General features: G+C 42.3%; 1 protein-coding gene and 1 pseudogene across 2 annotated transcripts in view; one reads left to right on the top strand and one right to left on the bottom strand.

Annotated features, from left to right (window-relative positions):
- The window catches only part of GAS7 (growth arrest specific 7), a 146,250-nt gene that overhangs the window by 22,252 nt on the left and 106,295 nt on the right, over window positions 1–17,703 (bottom strand). The window contains exons 5-8 of one of the 2 annotated variants that reach the window (XM_066614235.1): window positions 11,794–11,847; window positions 5,126–5,215; window positions 3,693–3,808; window positions 2,065–2,139 (exon numbers count right to left, since the gene is read on the bottom strand). In XM_066614235.1, the coding sequence (XP_066470332.1) occupies window positions 2,065–2,139; window positions 3,693–3,808; window positions 5,126–5,215; window positions 11,794–11,847 (335 nt within the window). Of the gene's footprint in view, window positions 1–2,064; window positions 2,140–3,692; window positions 3,809–5,125; window positions 5,216–11,793; window positions 12,006–17,703 lie in introns of those variants that run through there. The other variant, XM_066614236.1, reaches the window with a different exon arrangement.
- LOC136642481 (5S ribosomal RNA) lies at window positions 15,778–15,898 on the top strand (annotated as a pseudogene).

Here is a 17,703-nt window from a genome sequence, read left to right on the forward strand (position 1 = left end):
GATTACAGGTCATGTCTTGTTATCTGCTAAGGTTCTGTTCCAGAATCCCCAGTGGATAAAAAAAATCTGAGGATAAAAAACAGTGTAAAATAGATTTAAAGACCCACTTCCAGGTTTCTTGCTCTCCACTGGTCCTAATGTAATAAGGCCATGCCTCAGCAATTGCAGGGGTTTGACTCTGGGACTCCCTGCTGATACCATAAAATGTGTTAAATAAAGGCAATTTTTAAAAAATTAAAGTGTGTCCCTTTACAATTGAGAAGCAGTCAGTAATTAGAAATGCAAAGGATCCTCTGCCTTTGCCTGGATCAGCTGAAGAATGGAATGATCACTTGGTGACTGTCTCTCTACAACAGTAAGAAAAGCAGTTTTTAAAACTGTGGTTTTAAAAGGATGCATTTTTCCCCTTCTCCAGGGATGAGCACATTCCTTCTCATTTGCAGCGACCATTCGTGTTGAGCCAAATCCGTGTAAAAAAATCCATGTATAACAAGGTTGGACCTGTATTCTATTTTTTTTCTCCTAAGTACCAAAACATGGTTTTATACATTTAGAAACTCTCAGGTTTCCAAGATTTTTCTCATTCCATCTAGGTATTTTTCATTTCCTTTAATTCAGCTACAGATCTGTTTTTTCAATGCCCTTCTTAAATTAAGGTCCTCCAATATTGCATTGCCATAGTTAAGTGCAGCAGTACTATGCCTTCATGAAAAGATGCCCAGAACAATACTAGCTTCTTTGTCATAGTACTTTATTGGTTTGGATTTGCTGATGAAAATACTTACAAGTTTCTTGGCGGTCCTGCCATATCAGTATTTATCCATCAAACAACTGCTAATTCAGCTGCAGCAAGTTTGAGTCTTCATTCCTATTTCTAGTATTTTAAATTTGTCCTTAAATGGAATTATTTTATCTGCCTAACAATCTAGATCAGCATTTCTCAACATTTGTCCTCCGCTGCACCACTTTGCACGGTCCACCTATTTGAAGTGTCACCAGAAGTAACTGGCAAAGCTATCATTGCCAGTTACTTCCAGACTGGGAGGCCATACCTAACACAATGCAACGGGCACTGGTGACAGGCTCAGGGGGTGGGAGGGGTTTTTTGAGCATGTTGAAGCTCTGCCTGCTGAGCTTAGCCTCCTACTGCTACTTATCGTGTTGCACTGATGATCTCACTGCCAGGCATTGGGGGTCCTGTGAGTACCACTGGACATCATCTAAAGTACCTCTGGCTTTGCAACCAGTGATACTTGAGATTGTGTACATATGGGACTCCCAGAACCCCCACTGCCTGACAGTAAGATTTTAAAGAGCGTTTGATTGGTGTAAAACAAGGACCTATCTTTTAAATCAGGGGTGGGCAAACTTTCAATGTTAGGGATCCTGGACTTTTAACAATTGCGTAGAAGAGGGAATTTCAGCAGGTGCAGCTTGTCATCTCACAGACGGGTTAGGTCCAGGATCCCAACACTGAAAGTTTGCCCACCCCTGCTTTCAAACAGTGATATCCACTGCTTTCAGATGGAACAAGGGGCCTGAACCCTCTTGTCCATATGCCTTCTTCAGCTTTGATATGACCCTCCCTCCCATCAACCCTCAAGCTCAGGCATCACTCCCAGAGGAAAACAGCTGAGAAGCAGAGGCCACTGAATAATGTCCTTTAGCACTGGGACGAGTTTCTGCACCAAGTTGGAAGTGATGTCCTGCTGTGGACGAGGCAGCACTGCTCCCCAAACAATTGGTCCAGGAGGTGACAGTGCAATGCACCTCTTCTGACTCACTGGTCACCCACCTCAGCATGAAAAAGAAGCCCTAATGCACACCATTTCAGAGCAATCTTACAATTGCACTTTCTGGCACTTAAATCAGAGAAATAAGTCTCCACAGCAATTCAGCTCTGTTCTTATGCTGACTGCCAAAGAAAACAGCCTGACAGGATGGTCTTATGTGCCACAGTTGATCTGAGGAGAAGAGGGAAAAATGGTTTTCAAATAATAGGAACAGGTTTTATAACAGGATGGGATCTCATTAGCTATTTAAGTGGCAGGAATGTACACATACCCTTCTTCCTGAGCAGCCAGGGAGTTCTGTGATAGTTTGGACAAGTTCTTGGCATATTCTTCTTCTATCTTTATCCTGCAGGGGGAATAAACAGACATTTTTATACATTATAGAATTTTATCTATAGCATTCACTAAAGCTTAATGGTGAGCAATTAGAAATTCTCACCAAGTCCCATAATTGTGGGGAATACCCCAATACAATTAACTGCTGTTGAAAATTTGGACCAGCTTACCATAGATAAAGCTGCACCACCTCCATGGCAAGTGGGACCAAGTGCACAACATGGGTCTATCATGTGCACCCATTCGAATCATAATTATCAAGTCTGTGTTCATTCTCTGACACACCTTTCTTTTCTAAAACAAGAACTCAAATTAGGTAGCAATCATGTTATACTCTCCTAAAATACACATCAAAAGTGTATTCTTTTGATGTATTTCAAGAGATTATAACATGATTGTAATATCGGAAGAATTTCTGACAGTTCTTCCAGAGACTGGAAGAACTATCAGAAACTGACTCAAATTTCTGTGCTATCAACCTAAGGAGCAACATGCTCATCTTTCAGAAGGGAATAAAGCTCAGGTTTATTGGATTCTGTGACTGCAACCATATTTTGAGCTGAAGATCAGTTTCTGTGTTCAGATTTGTAGGTGCCCCGTCATTTGCCAGTGATGCAGTAAGAGCTTCCACTGGGACAAGATAGCTTCTTCCCATTAATTCACCACTGCATAACAGTGGCAATGTTTCCATTTCCTTTGACAAGGCAAGCAAAGGCCACTCTTGGAACACAATGTTCCAGTCCCGATTACAAATTCTGGTGAAGCAAATTCTATTATTATTTGGAAAGCTATTTATAACAATGGTCTTTTTCTTCCAAGCTACTTATAAATAATGAGCAGCTATAAATAATAACTGTTTATCTTTTTCTCTCGCCTTCTCCTTTAATGTCCTGCAGATATTTTGAGTTTTTTAAACTCTGTTCTACAAGAGCTGCAGTCATGGAAAAAGGGACAGGGTGGGGTGAAGAGAGATTGTTTGGATGTGCCAAAATCCCTGAGAAGGACAACTCATTGGAAGGCAAAAGAACTCAAGGGAATTTGTACTTCTAAATCTCTGCAGTGAGGAATAAAGTTGACCCTTACTAATGATAGGGGATAGCGACCGGGAAGATGTTGAAACCATTAAATATTTGCTTGGTAGTGACCTGATGTTTTAAAAAAATTCAAGTTCTGTGCCCGGTTGGTGTTGCATCTGGAGATGCACAAATGCAGAATTACAGGACTGGAAGAGTGGACCCAAAAGTCATGCATTTAAGCCTAGTGGAACAACAACAGAATGAATTCTGCACACAAGGAATTGCAGAATGTCAATTGTGCAATCCATTGGGGTTTTTTGCTGAACATATCACTGCAATTCCTCACTACATAGGCTGATTCCAATGTGCACATGGGGAAAACATATTCCTGCCAAACACAGGAACACAAGGACAGCCAAATGGAAGAGGACTCCAAGACTGCTGCCTTTAAGAAAAAGTGCATTAATGAAAGTAGGTGGTTGACTAGCAGAAACGGAGTCCATGAAACAAAACCAAAGGACTCAACCGAGTTCATCACTCATGTTACCTTTCTCGAATAAATTCTGCCATTTCTTTCTGCATCTGCTTCCCTTTCAGTTGTTTCTGCAGAAGAATTTCAAATCCTGAGACTGTACTGTTCCCTTGGGGATCCTTCTTATCAGTCTGTAGGAAACATGCGGTTATTATTAAGAATATTTAAATACCCCTTTTCCACAATACAGCACTAGAAGATGAACCAAAATAACTTGCTTCAAATATACAGAGATCTGCAGGTAAGTTTGGAGGTACCCCAATGGCTCCCAGGTTAAAAGCTGGCAAATCTATGCCCCTTGTATTCAAAGCCCCTTTGCCTAAGAACACCCAAGGTGTTTGGCAATCCTTTGAAGATTACTTCAGCAAAGCTGCAGGAATTCCCAAACAATAGCAAGTTATTGCCACTGGAGGCCACTGTTGCATATACGAAATAGGCAGCTAAGCAGCCGCAGATTCTTTGCTGCCAGGAACACAGACCCAGTCAAATTGTGGCCTAGATAGTGTACATAATTACAGGTGAGTTTGTCCAGTGTGACTTTGTGTCTATCTTGTTCCCTATTATATGATTCTCCTCTTGAAAACCACCAAGTTTGAAATTACAGGGAATTCCCTCATTTATTTATTTTTAAATGTTGTATTCTACCTTTTGTCATAGCGGCATCAAGGTAGCTAACATCCATTTAAAAATGACACATAACAAAATACCAACATGTAAAAAAGCAAAAATAATTAGGACAGTCTAAAAACAGTCAAACCAAAAAGAACGGTCTCCTCACTTGTTAACCAAAGTTAAAAAGTAAAACCGATGCATTTTCAAAAGATGCCATAAATAATTAGAACACTATTTACCCCACTTTCCAAAAACTCCGAAGATGCTCACACTGTAACATTAAAAAACTGAAAAAAATTTATATATCATACCATTCCCAAATACCTCTCTCTCAAAGCAGGTCGGAAAAAGGCAAAGGTCCTCAATGACCAAAAGCCTTCCTAAATATGTGGTGGGCTGGATTATCTAAGGCCAGACGGCAGTACACAGCTGCACTGCAGAAGGGAGGCCACACACATTCATGTAGTCACTTATAACAAAAAAGGAGAACAATGGCTATGTTTCTAACAGGAAGGATGGTCCTTAGAGGGTGGTCTATTGGACACAAATGAGGCAGGTACTGCATAAGTGCATGTCCAGGTTTGTATGAAAATGTTGTTTTAAGGGTTGGAGATATACCCACCCCAGAATATGATTCAACTTCAGAGTCCCATTCATCTGGCCGTAAATAATGTGGCTGTACAAGAAATACGTTGAGGAGTAAGAAAATAACTTTTAGGGACCATCTTTCAAGTTTGTATTTTAACATACTTGCAACAAGGACATTAACAAAATGTTACATACTGTGTAAACCTCAAATGCTGCAGTAAATAGCATATGGGTGGCTGCTCACTTACCCAGAAATAATCACAGTAGCTCCATTCAGAAGGTTTCAGCAACTGCTGTTCTGACATTGTGTCAGGATGCGGAAAAGTCACACAGTTTATCTGATAAAAGGAAAGAAAATAATCATGGACATGCAGAACAGTTCAAACACAGCAATTTACAGAATACATGCTAGTGAAAGCCACATAAGTAGCACAGCGGACGTAGGTGGATGTTGAATTCAGTGCTTCTTCAAGCCAGAAGGTGTCACAGAGAGCAGATGGAAGGGTTCCTTCTTAGTACGAAGAGCCCAAGGAAAGAAATAGCTCTGATTATACTCCGTACACCTGGATTTCTTAAGTTGTCTGTAGGAAAGGCATAACTATGGAGGTACATGGGCCACCCCAGAAATGCTGTTAGCCTAATGTTTTTGCTCCTTTCAAAATTCCTTGGATGTTGCTTTCAAACAGAAACCTCAAAAGTTCAACTCAAAAGTTCATTTTAGCAGAAATCCAAAGGCAACTTAGAGTTGTTCAGACATGCCACCGCTTAATTATTATTATTATTATTAACAGTATTTATATACTGCTTTTCAACTAAAAGTTCACAAAGCGGTTTACAGAGAAAAATCAAATAACTAATGGCTCCCTGTCCCAAAAGGGCTCACAATCTAAAAAGATGCAAAAAGAACACCAGCAGACAGCCACTAGCAAAGACACTGCTGGGGTGAGGTGGGCCAGTTACTCTCCCCCTGCTAAAAAGAGGAGCACCCACTTGAAAAAGTGCCTCTTACCCAATTAGCAGGGGTAACAAATGTCACCCATCATAAAATTTCTCAGATGTTGCAGAAGCCTCCAAATTTATCTTGCAAACTTCATTTAATGCAAAATCTAGTAGCAATTCTAGGCAAGCCCATTTCTTATTTAAGCATCCATCAACAGGAGGACCAGTACATCTTAAAAGTGGATCTATGCTATAACATATAAAGCTCCACTAAAGCTAATGGGCATTCTGGGGGCACAGTAAATGACCACTCATAAAAGGTGGGGTGTTTATGCCATCCTACGCCTTTTCTTTAATCCATATAGGACCACCTGGCCTTCTATTCTAGTCTGGCAAAGGCATAACTGCTATTAAAACTGTGTTCCATGTAAAGGTCCAAGAGCCCAATATTTGAAGCAGAAGACCCCAGAGCAGAACTACCAATGCATATCCTCTCCAATAATGCAATACTATAGGCAGATGAAAGCTCCATCAACACAAATGTTTTTCTCTCACATACAAACATTTTTGCTCAGCTACAGGCCACTTCATATATAAGGAACTTTCCACAGAAAGGGACTTCTGTGTAAGAATTTACTTGTATCCATAGGTCGAGAGGGGACAATCCTTCATATAATCCCCTCATGTACTTAAGCTGAATGACGTCTATTAGATTCATATATGTGATGCTCTATGCATGGAATGCATGCAAATCCCTACACAGAAGTAACTTCTACAAAGGAATTTGTGAACATTGTGGTCTTTAAGTGGTATGGGCAGAGAGATTTCACATCATGCATTTTTGTGCATATTTTCTTTAAAGCAAATCTGAAAATGATCCCCTTTTAGATCCTTAATGCACTGAGAAATTACATTCATGAAACCCACAGAATGTATTTATTTAAATTTATAATCCTCCCAATTCCTTCCTCTTAGGACAAGCAACAGCATACCAAAATGCTTGCCTAAATTCTGAGGTCTCATCAGTTGAGAAAGATTAGCAAGTCTGAGCTTTGATCAATATTTCAAAGCTAGGAAGAGACCAAAAAGGCTCTTTATGTGCCCTCGGTGATACTAGCACCATACCTCGCAAACAAAGGGCTTTATCAAGAGGATGAAATACTTGGGTGTAACCTTCAAGTTCTCACAAAGATAAGAGAGCAATGCAAGCTACCAATCACTGTCTTGTAAGAGACTTGGGATATGACTGTATGTTTTCAGAATACAACAAATTAAGAAAGTACTGTACAGAAAAGTGCTTCTGCGATGCAAAAGAAGTGACCGTTTCCCTGTTGCTAGTGTGGCACTAAATCCTATCCTGTTGTAGCTTGAATACTGTAGAAATGTAGCAAAGGAAAAGGGAAGTCTTGAGTCATACGAGACAGCCTTTCTGCTGGAGAGAGCTGGTGCCCATTTGCCTCCCTAAAGATATGTTTCTTCTAGTGGTGGAGTTGGACAGGGACCACACAGCCTAAAGTAAATTGGGTATTAAAGATAAGCTACCATCTTTTCATGCATCCAAGAAAAGCAGTTTTCAGACACTTTCAAAATCAGTTTTAGAACTATTCTTGATGTGGAGACGAGGGTGAGCCTGTTGTGAGCATTTTCCAATAGGCCCCTGTGACAACTGCACTAAAACATTTCTAGGTTTGCATGGGAATATTGTTTTAAGGGTTATAGATGCAACATCCCAGAATATGATTCAACATAGGAGCCCCATTCATCTGGCTTCTAAATAATGTGGCTAAATAAAATGTACAGATTTTAGTTGCATACTAGATAGATTCCTACCCTGTTTCTGGGGCTCATTTCAGCTTCCCAGGCTATAGCTTGATCAGCTTTGAAAACGTGCAAAATTGGACTGATCAGAAAAGGATTTAAATAGCGCATGTGCTGGGCAGGCAATGACAACTCAACAAAACAGAGTCTCTGGAACACTATTGTCTGTACACTGCCTGAAAAGTGCCACTACAGAGAAATTAGCACTCTGCAGGCAATAGTAATGGAGAACACTGGGGTAGCTTTCTCAAAAATGGCACCTTGCTTATTTGGACGCAGAACATGCGGAAATATAAGCACATTCATGATCACTGGAACAGAGGGCCAGTAGCTCAGTGGCAGAGCACACATTTTGTATGCAGAAGAGCTGAGGTTCAGGTTCAATTCCTGGCAGGGCTGAGAAAGACCTCAAACTGAAACCCTTGGAAGTTGCTACCTGCATTAAATGGACCAATGAGGAGATATGGCATAAGGCAGAGTTTCTCAAACTGTGGGCTGAAACCCAATGGTGGGTCGCAAGCCAATTTCAGGTGGATCCCCATTCATTTCAATACTTTATTTTTAATATAATAAAAATATTGATGCTATCATGGTATGTGACTGCATTTGGGGAAATGTGACATATCTGTACTTTTAACAGGCTGCTATGTATATGTTTTTAACAATGTCAGACAATGGGACTTACTCATGGGTAAATGTGGATAGGATTGCAGCCTAGGATTGTTAAAAATTTTTCCTGCTTGATAATGTCACTTCTGGTCATGACATCACTTCCGGTGGGTCAGGATAGATTGTCATTCTAAAAAGTGGGTCCTCGTGCTAAAAGTTTGAGAACCACTTATACTATAAGCTAACCTCCAATATTCATATATGTTCGCAACACAGAACACCACACGCTTCGTTCAGACCCAGAACAGGATTCAGCACAGACAGATGGAAAAATTTGCTGACCACAGATGTTACTGAATCTTGCAGCAGCAGAATATCACCAGAGGACTATGTTCAACATCTGTGATTTTCAGAGCCTTACAGTTTCTCAAGAGTGTGCCAAGAGGTCACATTATTTCAGTTGCAGCAATGAGTTCTTTGATTTTAAAACTTGTTGGCCCCTGAAGTGTTCTGCTATACAATGGATTGTCACTTGCCACATTGCAGTTTGGGGTATTTTCAAATGATTCAGAAACCTGCTAAGATCTTGCACTAGGATGTTTGCATTAGACACAACAGTACAATTTTTTGTCCCTTTGCTGAAGAGGGAGAAGCTGCAAGGCAGAGCTGTGATTCATATGTGTTTTTACAAGCCCTGTATGATGCAGTGAGGGGGGGGAATGGAAGAGGACTGGGGTCACTATATGAGGGCGCATTTCTGAAATAGTGAAGGAGGGGAAAGGGAGTAGCTTCACATATGCTCACTATTTTTTAAATTTGTTTATTTAAAGGATTAGTAAAGTACTTCCCCTCTGGCATGGCACACTACATCCTTCTAATGTCAAAGACCTTTTACTCATATCTCAGCTTGCACAGAAAATAGCATCAGGCTTGAGGTGAAGGACTTATGCCACCAGGGATGTCATGGGCATAAATCAGTGGGTTCATGGAAGATTCATGTACACTTAGCACCCGCAACTGACATGATTTGCTTGCTGGGAGAAGAATTCCTTTTCTCTTTCAACCAGATCAAGTAGTTCAATGTAGGGAAACTGCACATCCCCCTTTACTACAGCATCCGCACAGTCTCCGAACCTGGAAGTGAGTTGATTTAAAAATATTCAATATCCTGTTCAGAGGGTTAATAACTGCTGCATATTCTGGAAGAGCAGCAGTTCCCAAACTGTGCGTCATGATGCCCTCACTCCCTGGTGAGCCATGGGCCGCTGGTCAGCCACCGGTGAGACAGCATGGGATGCTGCAGGGGCCAGTATGTGAAGGGCTCGCATGCCTGCTATGAGCATCTTACTGGCCTATACAGCACCCCACACAGTCTCTGAACCCGGAAGTGAGAGGCGATATCATCAGTCACTTCCAGGAATACACGCTGTATTTGAAATGTGTAGCGTCGTCGCAGGACACCGAAGATTGAGAAGGGCTGCCTAAGAGAAAAGCATGTTGTCTCAAAAGGCCTTTGAAATTCTTCTGAAAGTCAGATTTTCATGGAAGGGGCCCCCACAAATACCTCTTATACCTTCCCTAGAAGGAAGATGTGATTTTTTTCCAAAAACTTCTATTAGAAATGTTTTCAAAATTGCATTTGAGAAAGTGCAGGAAAAAATGAAAGCATTTGTGGTACTGAGGACATGTTCTATTCTCAACTCAACAGTTACATTAGTGATGTACCTCTGCTGAAGATCGTTCCAACGAGTTCAGGTCACCATATGGCGGCTGTAGCATTTGCTTTCACTTCCCACTTGTTTCAGCTAGAATGAGTGAGAAGGACCTACACCGCTGTCACTGACCCCGAGACACGCAACATTAGTGCAAATACTTAGAGCGTGGTTCAGTTGGCCCATTTGGCTGGTTCAGTCACTGACAGTCATATAGAGCTCCAACCACACTAAAGTGATTTTTGACAAAGCTACACCACAGAGAAACAACTGAATCAGTCCTCAGTTTAACTATAATGTAAGAGTGTCTTTCAACTGATAATCCTGAAATCATTTCAGCCTCTGGTTTCATCACTGTGTTTATGATAGTTGGGAGGTATCCAGAACACACTGAAAACTGATAGGACCTCCAGCTCTCCATCTTCTGTTTCTAACTGAACTGGGTTATCCATATAACTGGGTCATCTTTAGACAATGAGTTGTTCTGGAGGAAAAGCCTCAGAACTCACTCCAATCTCCAGTATGTTTTGTGTTGAAGAGATGGACTAGAGAAGAGAGAGAATTGAAAGAGTCAGCAACACCTAGCAAAATTTGGGGCTCCTACTTCATTTTATTTCAATCTCAGTGAAGTATTAGTGAAGTAACTGAGCTTGTTATTTTCTATAGGCATTCAAAATTTCATGGCAAGCATTGTGACCTGTGAATCACCCCCAGAAGAATACAAACCATGATCACCACCCAATCTCTGAAGCCTTCATACACCAAGCAGAAAACTCATTCCCACAATAAAAATGTGTATTCTCTCTCTCTCCCTCCCCCCCTCTCCCATCCTGGTATAAACATCAATGGGGGTAGCTGGTTAAACATTCAAACTACATTTCATAGCTGGAAAAACTGAATGGCAGCACTGAGCATCAATTCTGTCACAAAAACAACAGTGACGCTAATAATCACTTCATCACATTCTAGTCACCTGATGCTGTACTCCCCCCCCCTCCCCAGGGTGCATACTCCAGTTCACAACGAGGTATGTCATGTTTTTTCAACAAATTCCTTTCTATTGCTGTAGTTAGCAAAAGAGCAAACCTCACACATCCACAGGGAAAGGTCTCCTTTTTCTTAAGTCATCTTTAACTCTGGCCCAGATGCCTGATCTAACTGGGTCTGGGTTCTGAGGAATAATGATAGGGAGGGATAAGTTTGGACTTTAAATGAAACAATGAAAAGGCTTGGCGCACAATCCCCAACCTTGCATCCCATACTCTCCTAGTGAGAAATTAGCAACCTCAGCCAAAGCTTGTCTTATGATGACTTCACGGGGCATTTTTTCAAATTATTATTATTAGGAAATGGTTTTTCTTTAGTCATTTGTCAAAGCAGCAAAGAAAACCGCTCCTGAAAAATAAGGTTTTATAAAACCTTGGTGTCAACTTTTATCATTGTGTGTGCTGTTCACAGGAACACTCCATTCTTAAGATGACTTCATTGGCTATTAATTGCGCCATCTACCCAGAGGCAACTTTGAACAAAAGGAAAAACACTGTGCAACTGTAATTTTAAAATCACAGCAGAGACTAGTGCCTCCCACCCTCTCGTTTGCTTTCTGACATTGCTTTCCTGTCTCTTGTAACAGGCTCTCTGCTAGCTTCAGCCTTTCAAAAATGGCTTCAATGCAGCTACTGCTGTGGAAAGCAAGTGCCGTGTTTACATCTGGAAAACGTGAGGCAGACCCCTGCACACGGATTTCCCCCCATCCTGCTCTCCTGCCCTGCCCTGCTCTGGTGACTGGATCACCATGACAACCGGACTGGTGATCATCATTGGGGGATTCGACTTACCGTGAAGGTGGTCTCCTTGTTCTGCTTTCGAGTAGGTGATGGGGACCCAGGACTCTGAGGAGAGAGGGAAGAGGCATAGTCAAAACTGCACTCCACATCCGACATGGTATATGTTTTAGGGGAGTTGGACTGAGGATTCAGTGCTGCATGCAAGCAAAATTTTAGGAGGATTCCCCTTCTGCTTTGCTTTGCTTTCTAGCTTCTGTTCCCATGTCCGGAGGTGCCACAGCCTGACAGCTGAACTCTTACATAGAAGAGTCCTGCACTGTGCTCACGAAGCAACACACGAGCTTTGTACAGCAAGATAATTCATCCGAAACATGCTAACACCTCCCCTTCCAATCAGTGCCTAGCTTGGGAATTAACCCTTCAGCTGCATGCCAACTTTGGAATAGAGGACTCTAGCCATGATTGTTGAAACAGTTACAGGGGACTACAGTTCCACTTTACATTTAGCATGCAATTTAGTTGCTATACACAAAGGTTTCCTCTGCTGGAGGTTCAGATCGCATCTAGACAACATCTCATTCGTTCCCTAGCTTTAAAAGCCTGGAACAAGCAGCAAGGCAGACATTTCCTATACAATTACTCTCTGCAGTAATGTTGGTATCACACTGCAGGTGTCCCTAAGGCTTCCTTTCACTTCCATCTGCAACACACTGAAAGCATCACAAATCACCACCTGCATCAGACTGATAACAATGGAAGAACCCCAATCCAAAGCAGAAGTATAGTTATATTATCAAGAGGTTGACACACACCTGTTCGAAATGCAAATTTGGCATATCATTCCCTCTCTTCCTCCCTGACCCCCTCCTGCTACCATGCAACAGTAAGAGGATAATTAAACATATCCTACTGCTGCTATAACCCTTTCAACCTTGTTTTAACGAGGAGCTTGTAGTCCTTACAATAGTTGGTTACTCAGAATACCAAACATGCATACCATATTGGTCGGCAGAACAAGATACCTCAAAGATAAACAGAATCCAACCACTGGGTCTTTCAAATATTACACATACCAAGACAGAAGAAATTACTTCAACTCCCCCTTTAAAAAAGAACCTAGAGATACTGAGAACCACATGTTCCATTGGCCCTTCCTTCAGTTTGGATATTCCACACAATAATACAGCCAGTATCTGCTGTGCTGCAATTTTAACCTTACCAGACCAGAGCATCTGACCTTACTCACTAGTTTCCCTGCAATACGCGAACTTTATCTCCTTTAAAGCATCCTTGAATGAATGAACATCTCACATTCCATCTCCACACTAAGTTTTTTCCTCTGGTTGATCCAGAACCTGAAAACCAGTCCCAAAAATGTCCTAATTTCACACTGATAGAATGACAATACTGTCATTAATTCTGGTGTTTATATATTTCATATTTTGCACATTACATTGAATTATTCTATGTCTCCTTGGATATCTTGTTCACAAGGAGAGAACTGGGATATAAATACGAGCTTTTTGTTTTGTAAATAACAGCTTTTTGTTTTGTTTTTAAGGCTAGTATCCACCATTAATATTAGTTGCCCATAAGTATTAAGAAAAAACAGCAGCTTGGCACTGGTCCAGCAGCAAAATGAGAGCCGTCTGCCACCTCCAGTGGGAAGAGCTGGTATAATGAAAAACTCTAATCACTATCCACTCTCTAAAACAATGATTCTGTTTGCGGTTCCCCTATGAGCCTGATCTCTAAGAAAAGATGTGCTTTAGTGCTTCCCCTCTGTGCAATGAACTTTCACGTTCAATAAACCACCAAGGCTCAGAAACAAACCTCAAGTCTCTGAGCTTCCAGCAATCAGATTTCAATGCCTAACACCATTCATGTTAGTGTCTTGAACATAAGAACATAAGAACAGCCCCACTGGATCAGGCCATAGGCCCATCTAGTCCAGCTTCCTGTATCTCACAGCGGCCCACCAAATGCCCCAGGGAGCACACCAGATAACAAGAGACCTCATCCTGGTGCTCTCCCCTACATCTGGCATTCTGACTTAACCCATTCCTAAAATCAGGAGGTTGCGCATACACATCATGGCTTGTACCCCATAATGGATTTTTCCTCCAGAAACTCGTCCAATCCCCTTTTAAAGGCGTCTAGGCTAGACGCCAGCACCACATCCTGTGGCAAGGAGTTCCACAGACTGACCACGCGCTGAGTAAAGAAATATTTTCTTTTGTCTGTCCTAACCCGCCCAACACTCAATTTTAGTGGATGTCCCCTGGTTCTGGTATTATGTGAGAGTGTAAAGAGCATCTCCCTATCCACTCTGTCCATCCCCTGCATAATTTTGTATGTCTCAATCATGTCCCCCCTCAAGCGTCTCTTTTCTAGGCTGAAGAGGCCCAAACGCCGTAGCCTTTCCTCATAAGGAAGGTGCCCCAGCCCCGTAATCATCTTAGTCGCTCTCTTTTGCACCTTTTCCATTTCCACTATGTCTTTCTTGGAGGCTTGGAGCATTGGATATTTGATATAAAGAAGATTTGATATAAAGAAGATACTTGGAGCATTTTCTTTATATCAAATTGGCAGAATGCATTGCCTTCTCTGAGTTACCCTGCTCCATGCATGTTGATCTCATTCCTCACTGAGCTCTCCATGTATGCATGCAATCAGCTTAAGAGAGTGCTTGCCTGAAGCTTGCATACACCTGCTCTGATACTGGTCTACTGTCTGTCATAAGCTAAAGCAGCCAACTATGAAATGAGCTTTGCACTGGAGCGCTGGCCGCGCTGGAGGAAGTGCATGGGGCTTGTCCTGGGGTCGGGTGAGGACAGCCCTGATGCCCTGAGCACTGGGCTCTGGCGCCAAATTCAAAAAGTGTGGCTGCCTTGCTCTGGGTGCAGGCAGCCACGTGGGAACCTCCAGGCAGGCAGGCAGGCAGGCGCCTGCTGCCTGAAAAGGGAAAAATGAGCCCAAAAGATAAAACAAAAAACAGGCAGGGATTACCTGAGTGCTGGGCTGGAGAGGCGAGGGGAAGGCAAAGAAAAAACAAAAAGGAAAAAATTCCCTCCCTGCTTTCTCCAGTGGGGGGGGGGGGGGATCAGCAGAGCTGATCCCAACTCCAGCCAAGTCCTGCTTGGCTGAGAGGCTGAGGCCAGACTGGGGAAGTCCAGGCAGTCCCTCCCCCTCAGGAAGTTTGAACTCTGGCCTACCAATCCTGAGAGGGAGGAGCTACCCATTTGGAAGACTAAGATGGACATGGAGATCCCACTGGAGAACCATGAGTTCACGGGAAAGAGAACCAATCTCAGAACCCATGCTCTTCACAAAAAACCCTTGTACTAAGGCTAAATTATCTTGACCCAACATCCCAAACAAATTATAATCCAGAGCATAACAGGGGCCAAGGTGAACTCAAGCAAAAGCAACAAGGAATATCAAAGTGATTTGTGCAAATGAAATGTTGCACATATAACTGGATGTGTTATAAAGTTTGGCTAGACTCTAAAGTTAGAAATTCTATAAAGTGTGAAATGGAGACTGAAGAGAGGAATTCCATCTTCAACGACCATACCTTCTTTCCCCATATATGTAGGGTACCAGTGGGTACACACAAGTCACGGTGAATTTCTCACTGAGGCAGAGGACCTCAACCTTCCCAGTCATTTGGAACTGCCTTCTCGGGGAGATTCCCAATGACCACTCTTTCCTTGAGTTTGTTCCTTTCAAACATTTATTTTAGAGATGATGAAGTCTAGATGCAAAGTTCATACAGTGAAAATCTCAAGAGCTATTACATGAACGTAACTCAGTTAACAAATTCCAATCGGATAATTTCAGAGATTTTTTCACATATGCACTATTTCAGCTAAAAGCCTCTCATAAGCAAGCATGTGAGAACTGCTACATCAAAAATATGCGCACAAGTCTGCTGTTACTAACGTTATCCAGCAAAAAAAGGAAAAGAGAATTTGCTGTAATTCACCTCTTTTACAGTAAGGACACTTTTACTGTAGTAAAAAGGAGAACAACTTTTGCAGCAACTGTTACCCTGCACATGCCCAATCTCGTCTTGATCTTGGAAGCTAAGCAGGGTCAGGCCTGGTTAGTACTTGGATGGGAGAACGCCTGAGAATACCGGGTGCTGTAGGCTTATACCATAGTCTTTCAAGACTGAAGGTTGCCAACCATTTTTGACAGTGGACAGGGTTCAATGGGACTGTCTTCTTTAGGGTTCAAATTCATTTTAGGGGATCAGCCTTTCATTACCACAGAGGGGCACAAACCAGCTGCCCCAGAAGACATTGGAAAGAATAGGTTCCAAAGGAATTGTTTTATTTCTTCTGAGAAATCTATGTTCTTTCACCCCATTGACATTCCTAATGTGCTCCATGATGCAAAGGCAAAATCCCAAATTTCTTCTGTCGATCTTAAGAACAAAAACAACAATAAACAGCACATTGAAGTGTGAAAGATTACAACTATGCCCAGAACTGTAATCCAGGTTTCTTAGCTGAGAGTGGAGCCTCTTTTTTGGCAGCACTGCTCTGAGAAGGAGGGGGAGAAGATACTAAGGGTCCCCAGTGTAGAAGGCCAGCATTGATTAAAAACAAAACACCAAGTTATTTACATTCTTCAGTTTGTTATCTAAGCAGGTTGCAGTGGACTGCAGCCTGACCAGTCCCAACCATCACCAATGCATCAACCCATACTTCTCACCATGACATTTAGCAATACTCTGAGTGATTTAACAGAAGTCTGAATGAGTTAATTACAGAATACATACACCATTTGATGTCTTAACTCAGTGACTTAGAGCCCGGTATGGTACAGGGACTAGAGGGTTGGGGTCTGGACAGGATAAACTGAGGTTCATCTCATCTGATCACTTTGAGCAATTGCTGCTATCTATGTAACTCAGTGGCCTGCAAACTGGAGCCCGCTGGGTGCTGCAAACAGCCTCCATGCACGACCAGAGGTTACCGTTCTGCCGGGGAGGCTGTTATTGTCACTACCGATCTACCCCCATGTTCGCTTCACCCAGGTGAATCTTCCAGGAAATCCTGGTGCAGAGCCTGCGGGGGCAGTAGAATACAGAAGTGGCTGGGCGAGCGAACACTGGGGAAGATCGGCAGCAACAATGGCAGCCTCCCCCACGGAACGGTAAACTCCTTTCAAGCGGGGAAGGGATTAGCGAGGGCGCCGGATCCAGTTTAGAGCGCCCTGGTCTAACTCTCAGGTGAGTTTTTGTATTAAAACATTACTCAAATCCCTGGGTGATAGATAGGTAGCATACAAATGTTAAGGCAATGTCAACTGATACGAGAGTTGTGCCTCATCTGCAATGGTTGTTGCACACATGGAAAAAACTGCTTAATGCTGCAGTCATCAGATGATAAACTTCTGTGCGTGAACCATTCCAGGGACATTTTTGGTTTAAATTTTATCACTTTGGAATGTTGTTAGTGCAGTAATGGAAACAGCTTTTAAAAAAGTCTGTCTCAGTCAATGGGGCTTTTTCACTGAATTTATAGGCACAAAAAAATATAAAAACCAATTTAATCATCATTTGCAAAATAGGCCTATGTGATGCCTTAGAGCAGGGGTGTCCAAAGTTTTTGGCTGGAGGGCCACATCATCTCTCTGACACTGTCTCAGGGGCTGGGGGAAAAAAGAATTTACATTTAAAATTTGAATAAATTTGCATAAGTTTACATAAATGAATATATTAAAAATGAACTTATATGAATGAATGAATGAAGGTCTTTCAATAGCTCAAGGCCTACAAAAGGCCTTGCACAAAGCAAGGCTGGCCTTTCCTTTGCTGCCTCTGCTGCATCACAGACATGAAACAGCAAGCACTGTAGGGAGCCCTCACCCCACAGCTCATGCAAGAGGTCAAACAGTTGCCCTCACGCTGAGGGCAGTTGCGGCAGGCCAGTGCAGGCTCCAGCAAAT

The sequence above is a fragment of the Tiliqua scincoides genome, chromosome 2 (genome assembly GCF_035046505.1).
Source record: "Tiliqua scincoides isolate rTilSci1 chromosome 2, rTilSci1.hap2, whole genome shotgun sequence".
Classification (NCBI taxonomy): domain Eukaryota; kingdom Metazoa; phylum Chordata; class Lepidosauria; order Squamata; family Scincidae; genus Tiliqua; species Tiliqua scincoides.